Below are 27,301 nucleotides of genomic sequence, written 5' to 3' on the forward strand. Positions count from 1 at the left end.
CTTAACAGCAATTACTTGCAAAGTCAATATTGGCTAAGAAAATGAACTTTAACCCCCAAAACACATTTCAACATCATTACATTCCTGCTTTAAAAGGAGCAGCTAACATTGTTTTAGTGATTGTTCCATTAACACAGGTGTGGGTGTTGATGAGGACAGGGCTGGCGATCAATCAGTCATGATTAAGTAAGAATGACACCACTGGACACTTTAAAAGGAGGCTGGTGCTTGGTATCATTGTTTCTCTTCAGTTAACCATGGTTATCTCTAAAGAAACATGTGCAACCATCATTGCTCTGCACAAAATGGCCTAACAGGGAAGAGTATCGCAGCTACAAAGATTGCACCTCAGTCAACAATCTATCGCATCATCAAGAACTTCAAGGAGACAGCTTCCATTGTTGCCAAAAAGGCTCCAGGGCGCCCAAGAAGGACCAGCAAACGCCAGGACCGTATCTTAAAACTGTTTCAGCTGCGGGATCGGACTACCAGCAGTGTCGAGCTAGCTCAGCAATGGCAGCAGGCTGGTGTGAGTGCTTCTGCACGCACTGTGAGGCGGAGACTGCTTGAGCAAGGCCTGGTTTCAAGGAGGGCAGCAAAGAAGCCACTTCTCATCAGAAAAAACATCAGGGACCGACTGATATTCTGCAAAAGGTACAGGGAGTGGACTGCTGAGGACTGGGGTAAAGTCATTTTCTCAGATGAATCCCCTTTTCGATTGTTTGGGACATCTGGAAAACAGCTTATTAGGAGAAGAAGAGGTGAGCGCTACCACCAGTCTTGTCTCATGCCAACTGTTAAACATCCTGAAACCATTCATGTGTGGGGTTGCTTCTCAGCCAAGGGAATCGCACCACTCACAGTCTTGCCTAAAAACACAGCCATGAATAAAGAATGGTACCAGAATGTCCTCCAAGAGCAACTTCTCCCAACTGTCCAAGAGCAATTTGGCGCCCAACAATGCCTTTTCCCGCATGATGGAGCACCTTGCCATAAAGCAAAGGTGATCACTAAATGGCTCATGGGACAAAACATAGAGATTTTGGGTCCATGGCCTGGAAACTCCCCAGATCTTAATCCCATTGAGAACTTGTGGGCAATCGTCAAGAGACGGGTGGACAAACAAAAAACAACAAATTCTGGCAAAATGCAAGCATTGCTTATGCAAGAATGGACCGCTATCAGTCAGGATTTGATCTAGAAGTTGATTGAGAGCTGCCCGGGAGAATTGCAGAGGTCCTGAAGAAGAAGGGTCAACACTGCAAATATTCACTTGCTGCATTAACTCATTCTAACTGTCAATAGAACCTTTTGGTCTCATAATATGATTGCAATTATATTTCTGTATGTGATGTAAACATCAGACAAAAACAATTAAAAACCAGAGGGCAACAGATCATATGAAAAAATAATTTTGGTGTCATTCTCAAAACTTTTGGCCATGACTGTATATATAAGAGCATCTTGCCCAACACATGGTGCACTACAGTCTTTGGGTAAATATTTTTAGAACTAAGGCTGTACCCTATGAGGACCATTACTGAAGGATTATGGACTTGTACCTAATGTATTATATGTCTATGCGCATAATAATGAAATGATCAATATTGTGGGTCACCAGATGTTCCTGACTGTAATCCTTTCTGCCCTCGGCACCATTGGAGGGGGGTACTGTGTGGTCATCTCGGTTTTTGGTTTGGTTCGTGGACCTCTGTGTGACACAGGAGATGGTGAATACATATACCCCTTCAGGAATGATACCGATGAGTAAGTGGCCTAATCATCCCTCACTTTATATATACATGATGTGGATATGTACAGTGTCTGTTTATGAAAACTTCGGAAACTTGGAAATTGTTATCCAGCCTTACCTAAAGTCATTCATGCACAGGGCTGAATTATAGGGAACGCACATGGGCTACATGACCCAGAGCCCGCTACATTGGGGAAAGGCGGGTCTCTATTAGCCATCACCATCCCAACCAGGATTTTCTATTCTTGTTCCAAAAATTACACGGACATTCGGAGAAGGGGATGTACAGTGAGTAGCTCTGACACTCCATAGGCTAATGCTAGCTTGTGACCATCCAGACAGGGCCGGCTCCAGGTTTTTGTAGGCCCCGGGCGAAAGAGTCTCAGTGGGCCCCATGCACACACAGACTCCAGACTTACTCTTTTTTTGTGGGTTTGGTAGTCACTACTTATGTGGGTAGTACAGATGTACCTTTCTGCAAATACCTCAGAAATGCAATATTTTGGGACATGTACCGCCCCCGTGCCAGCAGCCGGGCTGATGCTCAGATTCGGATCCATGGTGGCTCGAGGGGTCTCCGGACCCGGGGGTCGCGCGGCCACTCGATCAAAGGGGGGGAGTATGTATAGCGGGGGTTAAAAGTTTGTGACGCCACCCATGGTGCGTGGTAAGATAGGGTACCACCGCTGCTGTTAGGGACGCCCGGTGGCGGTGGTAAGGCGGCAAGCTGTTTAACTCCTCTGTGGGTAGGGTTTTTTTGCCCCAGGAGCCCAGTGAAGGTGGTGAGGGGGTGCCGTTGGGGAGGAAAGGGTTTCTGCGTACTCACTCAGTCCAAGAATACTGACACCGACAGCTTGTAAACCAGAATTCTGAGCACCTCTGCAGTAGGGAGGGAGTACACGTGGATCCGTGCCCCTTGGTGTTGCTTGTTATCCTGTGACCTTTTCCGTGGCACCTTCTTCACTATTTGGACCCTGTAGTGTGAAACTATTCGGGCCCCGCTCACCCGTATGGCTAACGGAGTGAGCTTGCTCTCAGGGTTCACGCTCGAGATTTCCTGGACTGTATTTGGGAAAGTCCTATCCCATCGGTGTGCTAGTACCCCGATTTTGGAGCTGGTGAAGGATGAATCCTGAAAACTTCATCCCCGTTGGGTAAATTACCGGGCTGCGTGCAGCTACTTTCTGGCCTAAGGTCCACGTACCCCGTCGTGCCCTGGCCCCTGCCCGGAGATGGCTCAAGGCCGCCGGCTGCCCTCCTTGGCAGATCAGTGCCCCTTGACACGATCCCCTGCGACCGGGGTTCCAACTCCTACCAGGCCCAGACCAACGTCTGCCACCTAGTAAACTACAAGGAGCCCAGCTCCCTGACCTCCTCTCCCTTCACACACCAACACTTCACTCTCTTCTAACACTTCTCACCTTCCCCTACCATCCCCCCAAGTGGGTGGCCCTGTTCCCTTCAGGCCCCCCAATGGTGTGTCTGGTGGGTGTGGTGCAAAGTGTTCCTAGGATTTTGACTGGCTCTGCTCTTAGCAACACCGAAGGACCAGGATCTGTAACCAAGGAGGATGGATACTGTGCAGAAGGGCAGATTGCACAATACCCTGTGACCACCTGATAGGCCAGGGCGTCACAACATATTTATCAATACTGTCTCATTTTTAGACAGTGCAAGCTGTTTTTGCTCCAACTTTATTGTGGCAAAAGATACGCAAATTTTGTCACATGCCATTTTGTTAAAAAAAAAGTCACTTTTTGGAAGTAACACCGCTCCTGCCACTTTTAAAAAGGGGAGCACAGGCTTGGCATGGTTAGCAATTCATATAAGGTTTAAGTTATATTTATAAATTATGACTTAAAAAAAGTTGCAAAAAACCCACTCCAATAAAGTTTTGCCTAAAAAAATGGATAAGATTGCAAACAGCCACAAAGAAAACTGACTTTAAAAATTCCTTTCATGATGAATTACCCCCCTTACACTAAACAGTCCAAAAATGTGACAAATTGATCAAACTGACCTTTTTTGTGCCATTTATGACATTTTGTAAGTCTAGTAGATGTAGAGAATCCGGCACACTAAATAAAGTAAATTCCAAAGATAATATTTCGTTTGAATATATTTTATTTTATCGTGCTTGTGGGGATATCAAAAAGGCCGTATGTGAACAAATCCAACGTTTCGACCAAAACTTATGGTCTGTTTCAAGGACTGTGGGACAGAAACAATATATCAAAGAAAGGCAATCACATATAGTAAAGTAAAACATACAGTTACAGTAGGAACTGTTTCAAACTGTAGAAAGAATCATAAAATAAATTACCCAATAGGGAAAGGAAAAACAGGGATTACAATAAGTTTCTCCACAAGAACTCACAATCTTTATGAAATTAAATACATACATGGCATGAGTAGAGTTAAATGCATTTAACTCTACTCATGCCATTACTGATTTATTCCTCTTTTGGTCTTAGGCTATAAGAGTGATATATATAAAATCCATGCGAGTGAATATCCCATGTGATACACACCACACCATAACCCTTTGAGGTTTGTGTTATTCAGTAACTTCCTTTGATATCATTCTTCTGTTTTTCTTTCCATTGTAAATATGATGTACAAATACTTTCGAAATGAAATATTGTATTTAATTTCATAAAGATTGTGAGTTCTTGTGGAGAAACTTATTGTAATCCCTGTTTTTCCTTTCCCTATTGGGTAATTTATTTTATGATTCTTTCTACAGTTTGAAACAGTTCCTACTGTAACTGTATGTTTTACTTTACTATATGTGATTGCCTTTCTTTGATATATTGTTTCTGTCCCACAGTCCTTGAAACAGACCATAAGTTTTGGTCGAAACGTTGGACTTGTTCACATACGGCCTTTTTGATATCCCCACAAGAACGATAAAATAAAATATATTCAAACGAAATATTATCTTTGGAATTTACTTTATTTAGTGTGCCGGATTCTCTACATCTACTGGACTTATATTTTCCGAGCACCTTAAACTTCTTTTTCTCAGTGAGCCAGGCATTTCTATTATATTTTGTAAGTCTAGGCTCATACATTGCATATTTGGTGTGGATTTTACATGGATTTTCTAGGCATGTAAAATCAGCAACATTTTACAGTACAGGAAAAGTGGAATCTGCTCAGATATTGGCTTTTTTTAATCTACAGCATGCCAATTTGTGTTGCAGGAACTTACCTTTTCAATGGAGACCCAAAGGTAATCTGCTAAAGATCAATCCCCCACGCTCTGTGTACATGCATGCAGGTCTTTGAAAGCTAAATCCATCTGCACTTTTATATCTTCTATCTGTTACTGCATTCTTGTAAAATCAATGTTTTAATTAATAAGCAAATGAAACGTTAAGTGCTTTGCGTTTGACAGAGCTCTTCCCGAGGACCCTGCCTCTCGAGGTTGTTGTCCCACCTCTTTAGATTCACGTATCATCTTATGTCCATGCCTCATATCACACAGATAAGATCTTTATATATGAATTATACAAATTAAAACACTGATTTCTCAGGAATGCAACAACAAATAAAAGATATAAAAGTGTCAATGGATTTGGTTTGCACGGAGGAGGATTGACTATACTGACAGATTCCCCTTAAAGCTGCAGCATAGACCGCTCACCTGGCACTGCTTTGTTACGTTCTTTTGACACGTTTCCGCAAATATAAAAAAAAAAAAGTGTATAAACACACTTGAATAGATATGGATAATATGTGCATATTTTAGATGCAAGAATTCTGCAAATTGCGGTTTACAAACCCGCGTATATAATTTCTACTACATAAGCAATGTGTGAACCTAGCCTAAAAGTGGGTGAAAGTCAGGCGTGGTTGGTTATGCAAATATGGTTTCAGCCAGATATATATATATAGATATATATATATATAGATATATATATATATATATATAATATATATATATATTTTATAGCGACTTTATCAAACAAGAAATGACACGGATTTCTTTGGCGCAAATAATGGGTGGACAGTCACAAGCAAAAATTTACTTTAAAAAGCTCCTTTCATATTAATTCCCATTTTAATAACTATAGTACTGTTACGCTCACCGAGGAGCAGTGAGCGTCCGGAGGTGGACCCACAGACTTCATGTGAGCCACTAATCTTGCTTGCGTCTCGCGTTGGCGAGCGAGCTCCTGTTGCAGGTCAGTCAGGGGGTTAGCCTTCATCCCGGCGGAGTCCATGGCCCGAGCAAACTGTTACGCTCACCGAGGAGCGGCGAGTGTCCGGAGGTGGACCCACTTGACCGTGCACCGGACTCCCCTGAGAAAGCGACCAGCAGCGAACCCCTATACAGGGACTGTGCGGCGCCTCCCCAGAAGGCCTAAATGCACGGCAGCCAGGAACCGGTGGTAGGAGTCTCTGTACGTCCAGGTGTAGCTCAGGTACAATGTCCCGCAGCAGGCAGGACACGGGTGTGGCACCGGAGATGATCACAGCAGGTGAGCCGGAGACGTTCACTGCGGGTATGGCCGGTGACATCCACTGCGGGTATGTATAGATTGTGTCCACGGCAGGTATGGCATGGTGACGTCCACAGTAGGTATAAGCGGTGACGTCCACAGCCAGAATGGTATAGATGGCACTATGGTGAGACAAAGGATTAGAACCGGGTCTCAAATAATAGCACAAACGGCTCTGGACACTGGCAATGCACTAATAGAGGCGTTACTCAGGCGCCTGCTGCCGGGGGGGGAACTTAAATACCATATGGCAACAGGTGACCTCTGAGGTCACTTCCAGGTAATTGGGTGCTACCACTTTAAGAAAGGGCGTGGCCTCGCGCGCAGCCTAGAATCAGACACTGCAGAACTGTGTGTGCTCTGCAGACAGGAAGAGGCTGAAGCAGCCCCAGGAGCATGATGTCCGACCCGGGAGTGAGCAGGAGCAGTGTCATGAGACCGGTAAGAGGAGGAACGTCGCTGCCGGAGGCTGGGCCCGGAGGTGCAGGTGGGGGCCATGCTGGGGCTGGGCAGATGTGAGGAAGAGCGCCCCCCTCGGACTCTGGCGGGACCAGGCGCTACAAGCACAACTCATGAAAGACAGTTCATGGCACACCATTGTGCCAGAATTCTGGAGCATTAAGCTTTCTTATTCTCCTCCATCATCATAACAAGCTAGCCACACCTAGTATGTTACGACCATTATGTGGACACATAGTCACATATAGCATAAACATCTCCTAACAGAGTATTGTAAAATCATGCTTTTTTTTTACGCTGCTGTCACAAACCACCGGGGGGGTCACTCAGAAATCCCCCGCGCTGGCTACCAGTACGTCACAATCGGGGGGTAACAAGTGGGGGTCACCCCTCCTTTATACCTCCCGACCGACAGACAGAGCACGTGACGCGCTCTCTAGCGCCCCTCTTATAGTCAGGCCAATTATGGAATTGCCCGACCATAAGCAAGGAGGCCGCTATACTACTTATGCCGATTATTGAAGGGTCCCCGGTGAGAGTAGGGTATATATTCCCCCGACCTCCGCGGGCGGAATATATAAAATCTCCCCGAATCTCACTGGCCTCCCCACAATAATCCTTGGCACAATTCGCTGCCACCAACCGATTTACGGTAACTATTAGCCGAACACACAGACGTGGGATTCAAGATCGAGATAACAGAACAGCCCAAGATTAATTATATAATTAATCAGCCTAAAGCACACTAGAACTACAATATATACAATAGGGAATCTACAGAATATACATATGTCAGAGTACAGTTACAATCAAAGCATGGGTTACAAACAGGCATACACAGTTCCAGCAGTTACCTTGTTGCGTCTGGCCACAGGGGGGCGCTGTACCCAGGTTTCTAGGATCCTTCCCACAGATGTTTCCTACACGTGCCCCCAGCGAAAAGAACACTGGAAAATGGCCGAAGTAGGGTTATCAACCTGGGCAACTCCAGGTCCCCTCCTACCTTAGTGACCTCAGAGGGAGCACTGCTCCACCCCTGGCTTGAGTTATGGACAATCCACAACATGGAATATGGGCCATAACTTTGCCTGGGAGCGTCGTAGGCGGACGCCAATGCTCTCATTGTGACAGCTATGAATTTAGCTACAGAACGAGGGGACTCATGACCTGTCTGCCAGTTCCCCATTGGCTGATATCACGCCTGGGGCATTTCCCAATGTCCTGCTCCCATAAAAAGGGTGTGCCAGCATCGTCCGCATGCGGAGACACCATTTTTATGGTTGCCATATTTATCGGAAATATGGCTTGCGAGATATGAACCATTTTTTACTGGAGTCGTTCTGTCTGGCTATTTCCATAGCCTTGCTAACTAGCTAGCAGCCCCCACTACAGGGTCACGGCAGGGAGTCATCCTGTGTCCATTGTCCCCAAGCCACCTAATTTCCATATCACAGGACATGGCCATGGAGGTGTAAGTGGAACACTGAGAACAAGAAGGGAGGGGGCACTGCCAGGGAGTGATGATGGATTATGACTGGAGTCATAATTCATCTTCATATCCCGGGATTTGCCTCACACCTCCCCCCTTTTGAGGGCGCTAGGGGGCAGCACACTCCGGTGTTCCCCCGTGCGCCCGTCCGCGACCTCTCCTTGTCGGGACAGCCCGTCTGCGTTACCGTGGTCACGGCCCCTTTTGTGGCGAATGGTGAAGTTGTATTGCTGGAGCGCAAGGCTCCATCGCAACAATCGCCCATTCGTCCCAGAGACGGTGTGCAACCAGCTGAGGGGATTGTGGTCCGTCTCCACGATGAAGTGGCGCCCGTATAGATAGGGTTGCAGACGCTGCAGGGCCCACACTATGGCCAGGCACTCCTTCTCCATCGTGGAATAGGCAACTTCCCTTGGTAACAGCTTCCTGCTCAGGTACAAGACTGGGTGCTCTTGGCTCGCAGAGTCCACCTGGCTGAGCACCGCACCGAGGCCGAAGTCACTGGCGTCGGTCTGTACTACAAACGGCCGCGTGAAGTCGGCTGCCTGTAGCACGGGCGGGCTGGACAGGGCGTCCTTTAGGGCCCGGAAGGCTGTCTCGCAGTCCATTGTCCAATCGACTGCAGAGGGCAGCTTCTTCTTGGTGAGGTCCGTCAAGGGCTTTGCCAGGCTACTATAGCATGGAACAAACCTCCTATAGTACCCAGCGGTCCCCAAGAAGGACATCACCTGCTTCTTGGTCCTGGGGGTGGGCCAGGATGCGATGGCTTCCACTTTCTCAGGCTCGGGCTTCAGTGTTCTCCCACCTACCCGGTGACCGAGGTACTGGACCTCGCTCATGGCCAGCTGACACTTTCCCGGCTTGATGGTCAAACCTGCCCGGTGGATCCGCCTGAGCACCTGTGCTAGATGCTCTAGGTGGTCCTCCCAGGTGGGACTGAAGACGGCAATGTCATCCAGGTACGCGGCCGCGTACCCTTCAAGTCCCTTGAGCAGGGTGTTGACCATCCGCTGGAAAGTGGCAGGGGCATTCCTCATCCCGAATGGCATCACCGTGGACTCGTACAGTCCAAATGGGGTAATAAAGGCAGAGCGTTCCCTGGCCTTGCGAGTCAGGGGGATCTGCCAATATCCCCGGCTCAGATCCATGATGGTCAGGTACTGAGCCCCGGCCAACTGATCGAGCAGGTCATCGATGCGTGGCATTGGGTACGCATCGGCGACCGTGACCGCATTGAGCCCCCTGTAGTCCACGCAGAACCGAGTGGTTCGGTCCTTCTTAGGGACGAGGACTACAGGCGAGGCCCAAGCGCTGTTGGATGCCTGGATCACCCCCAGCTTCAGCATCTCGTCAATCTCCTGGCGCATGTGTTGCTGCACCTCCAGGGAGACCCGATATGCTGAACGCCGGATCGGGGGATGATCCCCAGTGTCCACGTGATGGACAGCCAAGTCAGTCCTTCCGGGCTGGTTGGTAAACAACCCCCGGAAGGGGAGGAGGGTGGCCCACAGCTGGGACCGTTGGTCTTCCAAGAGCTGGTGGCCAACCTCCACATCCTCAATGGATCCGCCTGCCCTAACCTGGGCTAGCATATCCAAGAGGGTTTCCGCTTCTCCCTCCTCGGGCAGGTTGCACACGGGGAGCGCACATGCCTCCCGCTCATGATGTGCCTTCATCATGTTCACATGGAAGGGCTTCCGCCTTCCACGGGCAGGGTCCAGGGTGACCAGGTACGTTACAGGGTTGAGCTGCTGGTACACGAGGTATGGGCCTTCCCAGGCTGCCTGAAGCTTGTCCTGTGGTACGGGGACCAGTACCCACACCTTTTGACCCACTTGGTAGGTCCTCTCACAAGCGTTCTGGTCGTACCAACGCTTCTGATCGGCCTGGGCTTGAGCCATATTGTCGTGTACCAGTTGCGTCAAGGCCTGCATTTTGTCCCGGAAGCGCATGACATACTCGATAACCGACACTCCAGGGGTGGCCAAATCCCCTTCCCAAGCCTCTTTCACCAGAGCCAGGGGGCCCCGCACACGTCGCCCGTACAGGAGCTCAAACGGTGAGAATCCTGTTGAGGCCTGTGGAACCTCCCGGTAAGCAAATAACAGGTGTGGGAGATACCGCTCCCAGTCACGCCCATGGGAGTCGACCAACATCTTAAGCATCTGCTTTAAGGTGCCATTGAACCGCTCGCACAGGCCATTAGTCTGTGGATGGTACGGGCTGGCCACCAGATGTCGCACCTGGACTTGCTTACAGAGGGCCTCCATCAGCTGGGACATGAATTGGGTCCCCCGGTCAGTGAGCATTTCCTGGGGAAAACCCACTCGGGAGAAAATCTCCAGCAATGCGGTGGCCACCTTGTCAGCCCGAATGGACGACAAGGCCACTGCTTCTGGGTACCGGGTGGCATAGTCCACTTCCGTCAGTAGGAAGCGTTTCCCGGAGCTGCTGGGGATGGCCAGCGGGCCGACCAGATCCACAGCCACCCTCCTGAAAGGCTCATCGATGATTGGCAGAGATACTAGTGGGGCTTTGGGGCGTGGCCCCGCCTTCCCCACTCTCTGACAGGTTTCACACGAACGGCAGTAGGCAGCCACATCGGCCCCCATTTTTGGCCAGTAGAAATGCTGGTTTAACCTGGCCTTGGTCTTAGCGATCCCTAGGTGTCCGGCCATCGGAATCTCATGTGCGATCCGCAACAACTCCGTCCGGAACGGATAGGGTACCACCAACTGTCGGTCCCTGGGCCACGCCTCCGGTGAACCCTGCTGGACCGTGGCCCGGTACAGCCGTCCTTGGTCCCAGACCACTCGCTCCGGGTCCGAGTCCGAGGGAGGCTGTGCCACCTGCTCCTTAAGAGCTTTCAGGCTGTCGTCAGCTTCTAACGCTGCCTGAAACCCCTGACTAGATGTGGCCAGAATCGACGAGACTGTCACATCTTCAGTCAGTACCCCGGGACCTGTGTCCTGGCCTCCACCTGACTCGGCTGCCACTTGGTCAGAAGGGGAAGAGCTATCGGACCTCCGGGAGGCCCCTTGGCTTCCAGCACTCCCACTGCGGGTGACAGCGGCCACAGCCGCTGCGACCGTGGGTCGTGCCTGCTCCTCCTCCGTTCCTGACCAAGTCGCCGGTTCAGGCAGACCTACCTGGCTTCCTGACACCCCGGTTGTGGGGGAACCATGCACCGAGATCTTACCTGGGAGCACTTCCGCTCCTGGACCGGCCCCAATCTCACCTGCCTGTTCCCCTCCTGCAGCAACAGAACCCCGCTGTGAAATCTCTGGGGACCCCACATTTGCTGTGGTAGCCCCCACCCCACACACTGGTCCTCCCCCTGCAGCACCCTGCTCTCTGCTTATCCCTGCAGAGGGCAACAGATCCCAGCTCACAGGCTGGTTACTTGTAGAGGCATTGTCACACCTTTCTCTGACCCCCTCCCCTGTCACAGCTGCAGCTGAGTGTGTGTCTATGGTGTCTATGCAAGCAGAAATATCAGAGTTCACTCCCTCCTCCCTTACATCATTCATAGATAACACATTAACATTGTTAGGAGTCATGTCAGTACGGGCTGAAGGTTCAGCCCTTGGGGGGGGCCCAAACTGGGAGGTTATCTGCCCCAAATCTGTCCCAAGTAGCACGTTTGCAGGGATCCGATCAGTTACCCCCACCTCCCTCACCCCCCGCCCTGCGCCCCAGTCCACATAAATGTCAGCAACAGGCAGCGCCGGGTCAGTGCCTCCAATCCCGGAGACAGCGAGGGTTTTTCCAGGGATCAAGTCTTGGGGGGACACCATCTCAGGCCGCACCAGAGTCACCTCCGAGGCGCTGTCTCGCAGTCCTATGGTCACAGACCGGCCGACGGTGACAGGTTGGAAGCTGTCCAGGGACCTACCACCACCCCCACCCACACAATACACCTTGGGCGGCCCTTGGGACGGGGACGGAGCCGGGGCCTTGGGACGCTGAGGGCACATGGCCTTGAAGTGTCCAGGTAGGTTGCACTGGTGGCACCGTCTTGGTTCCGCCACGGGCCTGGAGAGGGGAGTTGAGGGGGACACCCCCTGCAGTCTAGGGGCAGGTGGGGCAGTCGCAGAATTCATCTTACCCCCTCTCCAGGTGCTGCTGGTGGCCGCTCTCCTGGCCTCAGGGGCCCGGTTGTTGGTGTAGTCATCGGCAAGGGCAGCTGTAGCCGTGGACCCCTTTGGCTTCTGGTCTCGGATGAACTGGCGGAGATCCTCAGGGCAGTTCCACAAGAGTTGCTCCGTGATGAACAAGTCCAGGATCTCCGGTCCGGTGGAAAGCTGCAGGCCTTGGGTCCAGTGGTCGGCAGCTCGGGCAAGTGCCCGCCGGTGGTCAGCCCAGGAGTCCTTTGGTCCCTTCTGTAGGCTCCGGAACTTCTTGCGGTAGGACTCTGGAGTGAGGTTGTACTGTTGGATCAGGGCCCGCTTGATGGTGTCGTAGCCCTGATCTGCCTCAGCAGGCAAGTCCCCAAGGATATCCAGGGCCTTACCCCTTAAACGGGGGTCAGGTATTTGGCCCACTGGTCCTTGTCCAGATGGTGCTGCAAGCAAGTCCGTTCAAAAGCAGTCAAGAAAGAGTCCAAGTCTCCATCCTTCTCCAGCACTGGGAAGTCCTCAACACGGACCTTTGGAAGTTTGGTGTCTCGAAGGTCACATGTGGCTGATGAGGGCCGGAGCTGAGCTAGCTGCAGCTGGTAGTCACGGTCTGCCTGTCGCTCTCGCTCTTCACGCGCTGCCTGCCGCTCTCGCTCCGCAGCCTCACGCTCTGCGTGCCGCTCCGCAGCCTCAGCGTCACGCGCCGCCTCCCGCTCTGCCCTGCGCTCTGCCAGGAGTTCCTTGTAGCCCTTCTGGTCTCCAGCCTGGAGAAGGGCCATAGCCATTTGAAGAAGGCTATCCGAGCCTCCCAGGCTCGGTGGAATGGCACGTGGTGATCTGCGGCACGCTGCAGAGCTAGGCGATTCACTGTCCCTTTCAGAGCGGAGGGCTGGCATCTGGCTCGTTGAGGAACCTTGGGTGAGCTCCTCCTCATCTTGTCCAGCAGTGCCAGGTTGCGCAATGTCCTCGGCAGAACGGTTTTCTGGCGTCGAGCTCCTGGAGGACTCGTGGGCAACCTCCTCATTGCTGTCCACAGCACCGTCCTCCCTCTCTTCGGCTCCTGCCTTAGCATTGGCCAGTTGCATAGCTCTGCTCCTGGTGCCATCAGCCATTCTTGCAGACTTTTGGTCACTGACACAGAACTGACACCTGATGCCTCCACACACCTTACAGTATCTGCACTCTGACACTCTAGTGTTGAGCTAGTCTGAAGACCCCAGCAGCCACAGCTGCTGCAGGCAGTCTTTAGTGTCTGGGAGTATGGGTCTCACACTCACACACACTATTATCTCGATCCCACCGCTATGCCACCAATATGTCACAAACCACCGGGGGGGTCACTCAGAAATCCCCCGCGCTGGCTACCAGTACGTCACAATCGGGGGGTAACAAGTGGGGGTCACCCCTCCTTTATACCTCCCGACCGACAGACAGAGCACGTGACGCGCTCTCTAGCGCCCCTCTTATAGTCAGGCCAATTATGGAATTGCCCGACCATAAGCAAGGAGGCCGCTATACTACTTATGCCGATTATTGAAGGGTCCCCGGTGAGAGTAGGGTATATATTCCCCCGACCTCCGCGGGCGGAATATATAAAATCTCCCCGAATCTCACTGGCCTCCCCACAATAATCCTTGGCACAATTCGCTGCCACCAACCGATTTACGGTAACTATTAGCCGAACACACAGACGTGGGATTCAAGATCGAGATAACAGAACAGCCCAAGATTAATTATATAATTTAATCAGCCTAAAGCACACTAGAACTACAATATATACAATAGGGAATCTACAGAATATACATATGTCAGAGTACAGTTACAATCAAAGCATGGGTTACAAACAGGCATACACAGTTCCAGCAGTTACCTTGTTGCGTCTGGCCACAGGGGGGCGCTGTACCCAGGTTTCTAGGATCCTTCCCACAGATGTTTCCTACACGTGCCCCCAGCGAAAAGAACACTGGAAAATGGCCGAAGTAGGGTTATCAACCTGGGCAACTCCAGGTCCCCTCCTACCTTAGTGACCTCAGAGGGAGCACTGCTCCACCCCTGGCTTGAGTTATGGACAATCCACAACATGGAATATGGGCCATAACTTTGCCTGGGAGCGTCGTAGGCGGACGCCAATGCTCTCATTGTGACAGCTATGAATTTAGCTACAGAACGAGGGGACTCATGACCTGTCTGCCAGTTCCCCATTGGCTGATATCACGCCTGGGGCATTTCCCAATGTCCTGCTCCCATAAAAAGGGTGTGCCGGCATCGTCCGCATGCGGAGACACCATTTTTATGGTTGCCATATTTATCGGAAATATGGCTTGCGAGATATGAACCATTTTTTACTGGAGTCGTTCTGTCTGGCTATTTCCATAGCCTTGCTAACTAGCTAGCAGCCCCCACTACAGGGTCACGGCAGGGAGTCATCCTGTGTCCATTGTCCCCAAGCCACCTAATTTCCATATCACAGGACATGGCCATGGAGGTGTAAGTGGAACACTGAGAACAAGAAGGGAGGGGGCACTGCCAGGGAGTGATGAGGGATTATGACTGGAGTCATAATTCATCTTCATATCCCGGGATTTGCCTCACAGCTGCCACCATCAATTGTGTTAGCAGCATTTAAAGGTTTTTTTGCAATTACAGGAAAGTGGACCCCACACTCTCTAAAATACTTAAAATAAGAAATGGAGCAGGTACTATTATGCAGGGTGGTAGACGTGTCCCGGTGAGCGTCATAATACAAAGGAAAAACCAGGCAAGCAAAACAACGGGAGGCCCTGGCATTAGGGAAAGAGGAGTAGGGTCACCTCCCAACACTCACCTGAAGCTGATCCCTGAACTCCATAATGTCCATAGATGGGTCTTTCCCCCCATGCATTGTCACATGCCTAGGCCCTCGCTGGCCCTGAACTCACCCTGACTAGTGTGAAGGCCAGCAAGACGTTGGTCTCGCCACTGCAATAAAACATGAGGTAGGTAAGACAAACAGGTGTGGAAAGACACAACAAATAACACTCCACAGCTTCTCCAGCAGGAAGCTTCACAGCTGCAACAGAAGCAACACCTCAGCTTCTCCAGAGACAGGTTCATTCAAAGTGGACAGTATAGAATGTACTATAACCAGCATGGCGAAGAGTGAATATTTAGCAGAAAAGAGTGGCTTCAGAAAATCTGGAAAAATGCTCGAGTTTCCCATTGACTTCCATTCTACTCAGGTACTTGAGTCGCACCCATCCAAGCATCCAACCTGCTCCTTTTGAGTACTGAGCACTCGAGCAGTACCCACCGCTGCTCAGGTCTTGTTGTTTTGGCTGCCGAAGGGATGTCACATTGACAGTGCACATCACCGCTGCAGCCAATCACTGAATCAAGGTATTTCTGAGTGATTGATGTCCACTTTCCTAAATGTGGAAAGTGTAAAAACGTTTTTAAGATGGGTAACGATAGCATTGTCATGGCTACCAGGGGCCTAACTTAAGGCTTCTGTGTTTGCCATGTTTTTACAACTATGAAGCCCAGCCTGGTTGTATAGACAGCCAAATGGAATGATACTGGTTGTCTTCCAGATACATTAAGGTGTTGTCATAGCAACGCTGGAGCAGAGCTTTAGGACATTGGAAAGTCTTTCACATCTTTAATATGGAGCAAAGTAGATATATAACATGATATAACAAGATATAACATGTGTTATACGGTGATATATATTTACGATGCATGTGTTATTCTGTATATTCATGGGCAGTTTAGTATTCACACGATTCTTTGTGGATCATTTTCTGAAGTGTAATACTGTCTATTGTCCACCAGATGGCGATGCTTCACTGCTCAGTATATCTGCCTCATAAATGGCTCCTCTGTGGTGAATTCACAATATGACATTTCTCTACCTGCAGGGACAATTATCTCTTCAATCAGGACACTTGGAGCCTGTGTAAAGAACCCGAGAACATCGTGCTGTGGAACATTGTCTTATTCTCCATCCTCTTAGGGATCGGCTTCATTGAAGCCATCCTGTGCCTCATCCAAGTCATAAATGGAATCATCGGAGTGATCTGCGGCACGTGCATGAGAAAAGGAAAAGTCAGTGTACGTCATCCGCTAATACACTCATCCTGCAAAACTAATACTAGTAATGTTTCTCTATATGGTTCTAAAATCACACATACCATCACACATACTCTATAATCAATACCCACACTCAATAGGTATAATGTAACTACCACTGTTCATCATGCACATAGCCATGTCATCAATATATCCCTATAGCACTCATAACCATATCATTGCTTCCATCATTCATTATACAAAAGTCAAATCACCACTACCTCCATTCATCAAGCACATGCCCATATCATCATTCCTTCGGTACATAACACTGATCCATATCATCACTACCACCATTCATCACGCACATGGCCATATCATCACTCCTTCCATACATAGCACACCGCCATATCACCACTACTTCCATTCATCACGCACATGGCCATATCATCACTCCTTCCATACATAGCACACAGCCATATCACCACTACTTCCATTCATCACGCACATGGCCATATCATCACTCCTTCCATACATAGCACACAGCCATATCACCACTACTTCCATTCATCACGCACATGGCCATATCATCCCTTCTTCCATACATAGCACACATTCATATCATCACTACCACCATTAATTATGTACATGGCCATATCATCACTTCTTCCATACATGACACACAGCCTTATAATCACTACCTCCATTCATCACGCACATAGCCATATCATCACTCCTTCCATACATGGCACACAGCCATATCATCACTACCTCCATTCATCACGCACACTGCCATATCATCACTCCTTCCATACATGGCACACAGCCATATCATCACTACCTCCATTCATCACGTACATTGCCATATTATCACTCCTTCCATACATGGCACACAGCCATATCATCACTACCTCCATTCATCACGTACATTGCCATATTATCACTCCTTCCATACATGGCACACAGCTATATCATCAATACCTCCATTCATCACGCACATGGCCATATCATCACTTCTTCCATACATAGCACACATCCATATCATAAATACCTCCATTCATCATGGACATGGCCATATCATCACTCCTTCCATACATAGCACACATCCATATCATCACTACCTCCATTCATCACGCACATGGCCATATCATCACTCCTTCCATACATAGCACACAGCCATATCATCACTACCTCCATTCATCATGCACATGGCCATATCATCACTCCTTCCATACATAGCACACAGCCATATCATCACTACCTCCATTCATCACGCACACAGCCATATCATCACTTGTTCCATACATAGCACACAGCCATATCCTCACTACCTCCATTCATCACGCACATTGCCATATCATCACTCCTTCCATACATAGCACACAGCCATATCATCACTACCTCCATTCATCACGCACACAGCCATATCATCACTCCTTCCATACATAGCACACAGCCATATCCTCACTACCTCCATTCATCACGCACATTGCCATATCATCACTCCTTCCATACATAGCACACAGCTATATCAATACCTCCATTCATCACGCACATTGCCATATCATCACTCCTTCCATACATAGCACACAGCCATATCATCACTACCTCCATTCATCACGCACACAGCCATATCATCACTCCTTCCATACATAGCACACAGCTATATCAATACCTCCATTCATCACGCACATTGCCATATCATCACTCCTTCCATACATAGCACACAGCCATATCATCACTACCTCCATTCATCACGCACACAGCCATATCATCACTACCTCCATTCATCATGCACATGGCCATATCATGACTCCTTCCATACATAGCAAACAGCCATATCATCACTCCTTTCATACACAGCACACAGCCATATGATCACTACCTCCATTCATCACGCACACAGCCATATCATCACTACCTCCATTCATCACGCACACAGCCATATCATCACTACCTCCATTCATCACGCACACAGCCATATCATCACTACCTCCATTCATCACGCACATGGCCATATCATGACTCCTTCCATACATAGCACACAGCCATATCATCACTACCTATATTCATCAGGCACATAGCCATATCATCACTCCTTCCATACATAGGACACAGCCATATCATCACTACCACCATTCATCACGCACACTGCCATATCATCACTCCTTCCATACATGGCACACAGCCATATCATCACTACCTCCATTCATCATTCACATAGCCATGTGGATGGGCATTGGATGGGGATAGTCCCCTATTTTCAACCTCTTAAATTCTGCAGTCATGATTAACAGCAGTATCTATGAAGTTAAACTTCTGCAATTGCAGCTAGCACTGATGAAAGAAGGTAGACTGAGGTGCTGGCTGTATAACACAGCTGGCACCAGTGCTCCATATAGTAAGAGTGCACATCCATTGCACACAGAGGTCGCACTCGCAATATTAAACCTGGGTGTAGTTGGACCCCCAGTCAGTGTGAGCCACGGCGCTTACTCAGGTATGTATACTGAATATTCCTCACTTATTTGTTGTTTGCTCTCGTTTCAGACAACTACGGCATGAACCTGAAGACTGCAGAGAGGGAGAAGGGCACACCTAAAAAAAACTCCAGTCACAAATGAAAAAAAAAAAAGATCCTACAATATAGTGTATGTACAGATGTAACAGGGCTAAATTTTTCATTGCAGTAAAAAAGTGACTGGAATTTGGCGCCACGCATTGTGATATGATGACGTGTCATCTGCGGTACTGCAGGTCTGCACTGACTTATCAAAGGGTCGTCCAGTCTTATGTAAATAAAGCTGAAGATAGGCGTAATTTATCACGAAAACAGCCTCTGTGTTTCTTTCCTCATTAGTATCTCTGTTTGTTGTCTTTGAATGAAAATATTCTCATTTAACTATGATATCTCAGACTGGGAAAAGCTCTGCGTATAGGTATGGGTGATATGGAAGAGTATGGGTCTGGAGTATGAGCTGTTTCGCTCACAGAGGATTAGCTAGGCTGGATACCTGTGCTAATGCGCATGCGCTTCCCACTCTGCTTTCTACTGTATGTGCATCTTGGATGAAAACAGTGATGGAACAGGGAGCCGTCAGCTCCCTCCTCCATCATTCACTCTGCATCTGAGCTCTGACGTCTCAGTGGAGCGGCATAATGACAGCACAACATTGCACCCACTGTACGGAGCTTCAGAACACATGCTGCAGAGACCGGCACTCCAGGGGAAATGGGAGAGATGCGTAGTTTACTTTTTTTTTTTTTTTTAATCAATGCATACATTGTACTCATTAGTTTGTTAATCCTGTGTGGGGGCATTATACTGTTTGGACCATTATACTGCGTCAAGTGCTGTGAGGGCCATTACACAATTTGAGGGACTGTGTGGGGATAAAAATACTGTATGCAAGATTGTAGGGGCTATTATCCTGTATGGAGGCCTGTGAGGACCATTCTAATATGCAAAGGGCTGTGTGGGAGTCATTATACTGTGTTGGGTGTTGTGGGGGCGTTGTACTGTTTGAAGGGCTGAGTGGAGGGCATTACACTCTATGGAGGTCTGTATGGAGGCCTGTGAGGACAATTCTAATATGCAAAGGGCTGTGTGGGAGTCATTATACTGTGTTGAGGGTTGTGGGGACGTTGTGCTGTTTGAAGGGCTGAGTGGAGGGCATTACACTCTATGGAGGTCTTTGTGGAGGGTTATTATACTGTGTAGAAAGCTGTGTGGGGCCATTATACTTTGTGGAGTGCTGTGGCGGCCATTATATTGTTTGCAGGGCTGTGTAGGGTCATTATATTGTGTGGCAGATTGTGGGGGTGATTAAACTGTATGGAGGGCTGTGGGGGCCGTTGTAATATGCAAGGGCCTGTGTGTGCCAGCCATTATACTGTGAGAGTTGTAAGGGCATTAAACTGTTTGGAGGTCTGTGTGAGGGCTATTATACTTTATGGAAAGTCATTATTCTTTGTGTAGAGCTGTTGTGGGCTATTATTATGTGTGAGGGCCATTATACTGTGTGAAGGGCAGTGGGGGCCTTCATACTGTGCAGGGGTCACTGGAGGCCTCATAACCCTTGTGTGGGAACTGTGGGGATACTATAATGTGTGGGGGCCATGAAAAGGGTATCGTAGTGGGTGGGAAAACCAAAGGGTTTATTATTAGGAATGATCGAATACCTCAAATATTCGGCTTCTCGAATATCCGACGAATAGGTCGCCGCTATGCGAATATTTGATGTGCAATGTAAGTCTATGGGAAGCCCGAATAGTTCCGAATAGTTGTTATTCGGGTTTCCCATAGACTTATATTGCGCATTAAATATTCGCGAATAGTCGAATAGCGGCGACCTATTCGGTAAATATTCGTGAAGCCGAATATTTGAGGTATGCGATCATCCCTACTTATTATAGCATAAATGTGGTATGGCACCCCTGAGGCTCTGGTCACCACAGGGTACTGCACCTCAATTAAGGTGCGGTATCTGTACCGCCCCGCGGCCTCGGCTGCGACCGCCGAGTCGTTCGAGGTCACGTCGCTCTGGAGCACTTCTCTCTTTGGGGGTGGGGCTTCATTTTCGCGCCTTCACTGCTCGGGGAAGACGACTCGAGCGGGAAACTTTCGCGCCCAAGATGGCGGATCTTCAGATTTTTCGGCGGGACGCCGCTGACGGGAACCACAAGGCGCACGTCTACCGGAAAGTACACTGGTTCTATCCTGTTCGTAATGCCAGAAGAGTCGATGTGTACCGCCCCGCAGCCTCGGCTGCGACCGCCGAGCCGCTCGGGTCCGGGCTCGCGTGTGTCGGTGGCTCGAGCGCCTCCGGACCCGGGGGTCACGTCGCTCTGGAAGGGTGTAGTGGCGGTGCATGCAGGGGGTGGTGGGGTGGTTGTATTCCAAAGTTCGTGACGCCACCCACGGGTTGTGATGATGGTGGACACCACCGCTGCAGTAAAGGTACGGGGACTCCCGGGAGCGGTGTAGGGGCGCAGCTAGGTGTTGACCCCTCCGTGGGTAGGGGATGTTGGTCCCGGGGCCCGCTAGTGAGGGCCGGGTGTGCAAGGGCAGTATTGCGGTGCCTGGTGGCACTGGTGTACTCACGATTAAACCACACAAAGTCACTGGTAAAACAAACGGGGTGACGAACAGGGCCCGCAGACGACTGCAGTTTCTTCAGATAGGTTGGTAATGTCCGCCTTTCTCCTGCACCTGTATGTGATCTTGGCTACCGTGCCTGGGCACTGGTAGCCCGATCCCCGGCGTGTATGTGTCGTAGGAGCCCATTTGCCTGCAGACGCTGGCCCTTGGATCTCTGGCCTCTGGCGGTGGCTACTATCCGGACGGGTTGGGCTGTTGCCTTCAATCGGGACTTAGGTGGGAATGAACCCCTGAGGTCCAGACCGCAATCAGTTGATTTGACTATTGTCGCGGGCGGGGAGGGCGCTGCGCTCACCACGCTCGGATCGGGCGCTGCGGCTGCCGCTGCTGCTTGGTGGCTCGAGCGGTGGGCCGGATCCGGGGACTCGAGCGGCGCTCCACGCCCGTGAGTGAAAGGGGATAGTGTGGTTTGGGGGATTTGGTCCGTGACGCCACCCACGGTTTGTGGTGAGGTTGGGGCACCACCGCTGCTGTTGACGGGGATCCCGGGAGCGATGGCAGGGAGCAGCTGGGATGTTTCTCTCCCCTCCGTGGGTAGGGGGGTTGGTGGTCCCGGGGCCCGGTGAGGTGACGGGGAGGCCGGGTCGGGCAAGGTGCAGGGTCACTTGGACTGCGCAGTGCGGTGCCGGATGGCACGGTAGTACTCACTCAGCCACAAATGGATGCAAAGACTCTGGTAAAACAAACGGCTGGATGGACGGGTCCCGCAGCCGGCTGCTGTGGTTTCTCCCGGACGGTTGGTGGTGGCTGCCTTTCCCTGCACCTTTTGTGTATCTTCGGTCCCGATGGCTTCCCACCGGTAACCCGCTCCCCAGCGTGTATATGGGCCGGAGGAGTACTTTTGCCCGCAGGCTCTGGCCCTGGGAACTCTAGCTGTGGCGGTAGCTGTATTTCCCTTTTGCTGTTTGGACGGTCGGTCCTACGGTTCCGCGTTGATCTGCCTCTCCTGCAGACAGCCACCACCGTCTGCCAACCTTGCTCTCGGTGCCCGGGCCACGTACCCGGACACAGTCAGTTTGCTCCTCTACTACCACTTCCCTAACTGATCTCAAGCTCTGCCCGAGCTTAACTAACTTCCTTTTCCGCCTCCAGGACTGTGAACTCCTCAGTGGGTGGGGCCAACCGCCTGGCTCCACCCCACCTGGTGTGGACATCAGCCCCTGGAGGGAGGCAACAAGGATTTTGTGTCTGGCTGATGTGCCTATCTCGGGGTGGGGGTGTCGTGTTGTAGTCCCTGTGACGACCTGGCTAGTCCAGGGCGCCACACTATGGTGATGGATTATAGCCTAGCTCGGGGTCTGAGTACCCTGCTTGGTGCTCCGGTATCCAGTTAGCTCCCCGGTTCGGTTCCGGCGGGCCACTACCCTGTTCCGGTCCCTTACGGTTCCGCATGTTGTATTCCCGGTCTCCTGCAGGCGGCCACTACCGTCTGCCTACCTGACTGATCTGGGGTCCTAGGCTCCAACCCAGGCCTCACACAGAACTGAGCTCCTCTCTCTCCTCTCTCCTCACTTCACTCTCCTAACTTCACTGTTTGTTTTTCCTGCCTCAGGCCAGCAGACTCCTCGGAGGGCGTGTCTTTCCAACTGACTCCGCCCACCTGGTGTGCCTGTCTGACTCTGAGGGAGGCAATCAGGTCTTTTGGTTGACTGTTGGTACCTTACTGGGGTGGGGGTGTATGTGGTGAGTGTAATGACCTGTGACCCCTGGGGTGTCACATATCCATCTCAGGTAAGGGGGTTCAATCACCGGTGTTCCACATTCACACTCTACATACAGCTTAGGAGCCTTCACACAGGGGGGGAAGGCTCAGAGTAGGCAAAGGCGTGGCAATCACAATGCATGGGATTTCCCCGGTCACTGAAGCCAGCCACCTGGGGGCCAGGTTCTGTGACACATCACGGGACCCAAGATATGAGCTTCAATCCTAACCTGGTATACCTGTGACGCCGTGGCAAAACCAGGTAGTCACATTTAGGCCCCCGCATTACACCGTTCCCTCACTAGGAAACACACAGCCAACCAGAAAAACCCTAGTCACCCCCCTTAGGGACAGATAGACACACCAGTGGGCGTGACCAGGCGGTTGGAACACGCCCACCCAGGGGTCTAGACAGCCCGGGGCGGGAAAACCAGCAGTTCAAGTCAGTCGAATTAGTAGTTCAGTTTGGAGAGGAGTGTGAGCTGGAGCTAAGTGTAGCTCCAGCAGTCAAGTTCAAGTTGAACGGTACCAGGGTTGGAGCCCTGGTGCCACTGGCTAGGAGGCGGATGGTGGTCTCCGTCAGCAGGAGACGGGAAGACGGCTCATTGGAACCGAGGTGGACCGGGACAGGGTTGTAGCCCGCCGGTACCGACACGGGGAACCGACCCGGAAACTGTAGCAGAAAGGGGGGTACTTGGACCTTGAAGCCAGAAACGAAATCAAGCGGACTGGTTAATTAACCAATTGAGGCCAGGACTAGAGGTCCTGTCCCACCCAAAGTCCCTCATAGAAGACAACAGCCCACCAATTAGGGATAAGAGGTCACCGCCAGGGCCCATAGATTCCACGGGCCAGCGTCTGCGGGCACGGCTCTTAGGCCACATCCAGCCGGGAGCGGACTCCTGAGTTTCACACTAGGAAAGTCCACCTTACACAAAGCAGTGCAGGAAAAGGATAGAGACCACCAGCCGGGTGGGGGACTCCGAACGCAACCGGCCACGGCACCGGCCACCATCACCTTGGTTTACCACAGACTTGTGTGTTTTGCTAACAGTGAGTACACCAGCACCCCCTGCGGTCGCCATCCCCTGCACCGAGCCACCGGGTCCCAGGGCCATCATCCCTGCCCACGGAGGGATTAACAACTTGCTGCACAACATCTCCCCCGGGTGCCCCATAACAGCAGCGGTGGTGTCCCACCTCACCACACACTATGGGTGGCGCGCACAAACTTAATACAACCTAGCCCGTACATCTACGTCCCCCCCATTTATTCGGCGTGTCCGCGAGACCCCCGGGTCCGGAGACCCTCGAGCCAACACACCTGAAGGCCCGGATCCGAGCAGCGTCGGCTGCTAGCACGGGGGCAGCACATACCCATCGCTGGGCCAGTGGTTTTCAAAGGTTGTGGCCTGGCTTGGTTCCGTGGCCTCGTGGTGCACAATAAAAAGGGCAAGCAAGGATTGTTCCTGGAGGGAATGTCACCGGTTACGGTGGTGACTGGGGCCCAGCCCTACTCCGCTGCGGACCCTTTCCTCATCCAGGGATGGAACGGATGATGTCGATGTCGACTACGCCACCTATGGTATGCAGCCAGGAATAAGGCCGCCGCTTCAGGGTACCTCGCCGAGGAAGATGTTGGGGTGCAACCGGGATGATATCGCTCCCCACAGGCGGAGCGGCAACTGGGAGGGAGAACGGGGGAACTGGGAATCACCGAAGCGCAAGGCGATGACAAACAGAGTCAGAGTCACTATGTTGCGAATTTCAGATCTTTTACTCTCAGGTCTTTGTGTCACACCCACATACCTCCCAACCGTCCCGGATACAGCGGGACTTTCACGCTTTACATTGTTTGTCCCGTTGCCACGGGCGGGACGGCCGTCTCCCGGGCTCCGCCCACCCACTCTCTCCCCGCCTCACTGCTTTTCCCTCCTACCATCCTAGTAGACGTGGCATAACAGAGAGGAGCGCTGTGCTGCTGCTGGTATGTAAACTGAATCTCCCCAGCGCTGATTTCCCTCCCTCCCCCCCCACCCCCGGCCGGAGCCTCTCTGTGCGGTCGGCCGGCCGCCTGTCTCTGCGGGCGGACGGCCGCCTGTCTGTGCGTGCGGCCGGCCGCCTGTCTGTGCGTGCGGCCGGCCGCCTGTCTGTGCGTGCGGCCGGCCGCTTCTCTGTGCGTGCGGCCGGCCGCCTCTCTGTTCGGGCGGACGGCCGCCTGTCTGTGCGTGCGGCCGGCCGCCTGTCTGTGCGTGCGGCCGGCCGCTTCTCTGTGCGTGCGTCCGGCCGCCTGTCTGTGCGGGCGGCCGGCCGCCTGTCTGTGCGTGCGGCCGGCCGCCTCTCTGTGCGTGCGGCCGGCCGCCTCTCTGTTCAGGCGGACGGCCGCCTGTCTGTGCGTGCGGCCGGCCGCCTGTCTGTGCGTGCGGCCGGCCGCCTCATTGTGCGGGCAGCCGGCCGCTTCTCTGTGCGTGCGGCCGGCCGCCTCTCTGTTCGGGCGGACGGCAGCCTATCTGTGCGTGCGGCCGGCCACCTGTCTGTGCGGGCGGCCGGCCGCCTGTCTGTGCGGGCGGCCCGCCGCCTCATTGTGCGGGCGGCCGGCCACTTCTCTGTGCGTGCGGCCGGCCGCCTCTCTGTTTGGGTGGACGGCCGCCTGTCTGTGCGGGCGCCCCCCGCCGCCTGTCTGTGCGGGCGCCCCCCGCCGCCTGTCTGTGCGTGCGGCCAGCCGCTTCTCTGTGCGTGCGGCCGGCCGCCTGTCTGTGCGTGCGGCCGGCCGCCTGTTTGTGCGGGCGCCCCCCGCCGCCTGTCTGTGTGGGCGCCCCCCGCCGCCTGTCTGTGCGAGCGCCCCCGGTGCCTGTCTGTGCGGGCGCCCCCCGCCGCCTGTCTGTGCGGGCGGCTGGCCGCCTGTTTGTGAAGGCGGGCGGCCGGCCGCCTGTCTGTGAAGGCGACCGGCCGCCTCACTGTGGCTGCCTGCGTCTCCGTGCTGGAGGCCCGCCGGCTGCCTGCGTGTCCGTGCTGGAGGCCCGCCGGCTGCCTGCGTGTCCGTGCTGGAGGCCCGCCGGCTGCCTGCGTGTCCGTGCTGGAGGCCCGCCGGCTGCCTGCGTGTCCGTGCTGGAGGCCCGCCGACTGCCTGCGTGTCCGTGCTGGAGGCCCGCCGGCTGCCTGCGTGTCTGTGCTGGAGGCCCGCCGGCTGCCTGCGTGTCCGTGCTGGAGGTCCGCCGGCTGCCTACGTGTCCCTGCTGGAGGCCCGCCGGCTGCCTGCGTGTCCCTGCTGGAGGCCCGCCGGCTGCCTACGTGTCCCTGCTGGAGGCCCGCCGGCTGCCTGCATGTCCATGCTGGAGGCCCGCCGGCTGCCTGCGTGTCCATGCTGGAGGCCCGCCAGCTGCCTGCGTGTCCATGCTGGAGGCCCGCCGGCTGCCTGCGTGTCCATGCTGGAGGCCCGCCGGCTGCCTGCGTGTCCATGCTGAATGGGTGTGGATGGGGAGTGGATATGGGCGTGACTGTGAAATGGGTGTGGTTAGGGGGCGTGGCCTAACAATTTGCCTCCCTGAGGGGGCTCCCTCAGGGAGCTGCTCACTGTGTGTCCACTCTCTGAGATAAAGTGAAACTAAACTGTCTGTCTTGTAACTCACTCCTGCTTATGCCCCACCTGAGGAATGTTCCAGCCCATTGTTATGGCCACCAGGAATTACCCTTGTCTCAGTGTGAGGCACCTGCTGTCTTTGTTTGCAAGGCTGTGTGATGCAAAATGAATCTTACCAGACTTTAACCTCTTCCTGCCCATGATAGACAGACATTGTAAAATACATAAAATACAATACCCTGTAGCGATCAGTCTCAGGGGTGCTACAGTTCCACTTGGAGGAAGAAGTAGGCACAACACACTCCCATTAGAAAGACAAGTCTGGACCATCGTTCTGACAAGACATCTCTGGAAAACTTAGACTTTGCTAGGCTAGGGGTTTGGAGCGGGAGCTCAGCCCGGGTACCTAACTGCTGAGGGGGACATCCTAGGAAAAGGACATGCTCTCTCTCTCTCTCTTCAAACACCAGTGGTGGCCCCCTTT

The 27,301-nt window shown here is 52.2% G+C and overlaps 1 protein-coding gene across 1 annotated transcript in view; it reads left to right on the forward strand.

Moving 5' to 3' along the window:
- LOC142290692 (transmembrane 4 L6 family member 1-like) overlaps window positions 1-19,173 on the forward strand; it is a 45,296-nt gene extending 26,123 nt beyond the window's left edge. Inside the window, exons 4-5 of the mRNA XM_075334684.1 lie at window positions 16,224-16,416; window positions 18,925-19,173. Of these exons, the coding sequence (XP_075190799.1) occupies window positions 16,224-16,416; window positions 18,925-18,939 (208 nt within the window). The 3' untranslated portion in view covers window positions 18,940-19,173. The remainder of the gene's footprint in view (window positions 1-16,223; window positions 16,417-18,924) is intronic.
- Window positions 19,174-27,301: the final 8,128 nt, after the last annotated feature.

The sequence above is a fragment of the Anomaloglossus baeobatrachus genome, chromosome 2 (assembly GCF_048569485.1).
Source record: "Anomaloglossus baeobatrachus isolate aAnoBae1 chromosome 2, aAnoBae1.hap1, whole genome shotgun sequence".
In the NCBI taxonomy this organism is placed as follows: domain Eukaryota; kingdom Metazoa; phylum Chordata; class Amphibia; order Anura; family Aromobatidae; genus Anomaloglossus; species Anomaloglossus baeobatrachus.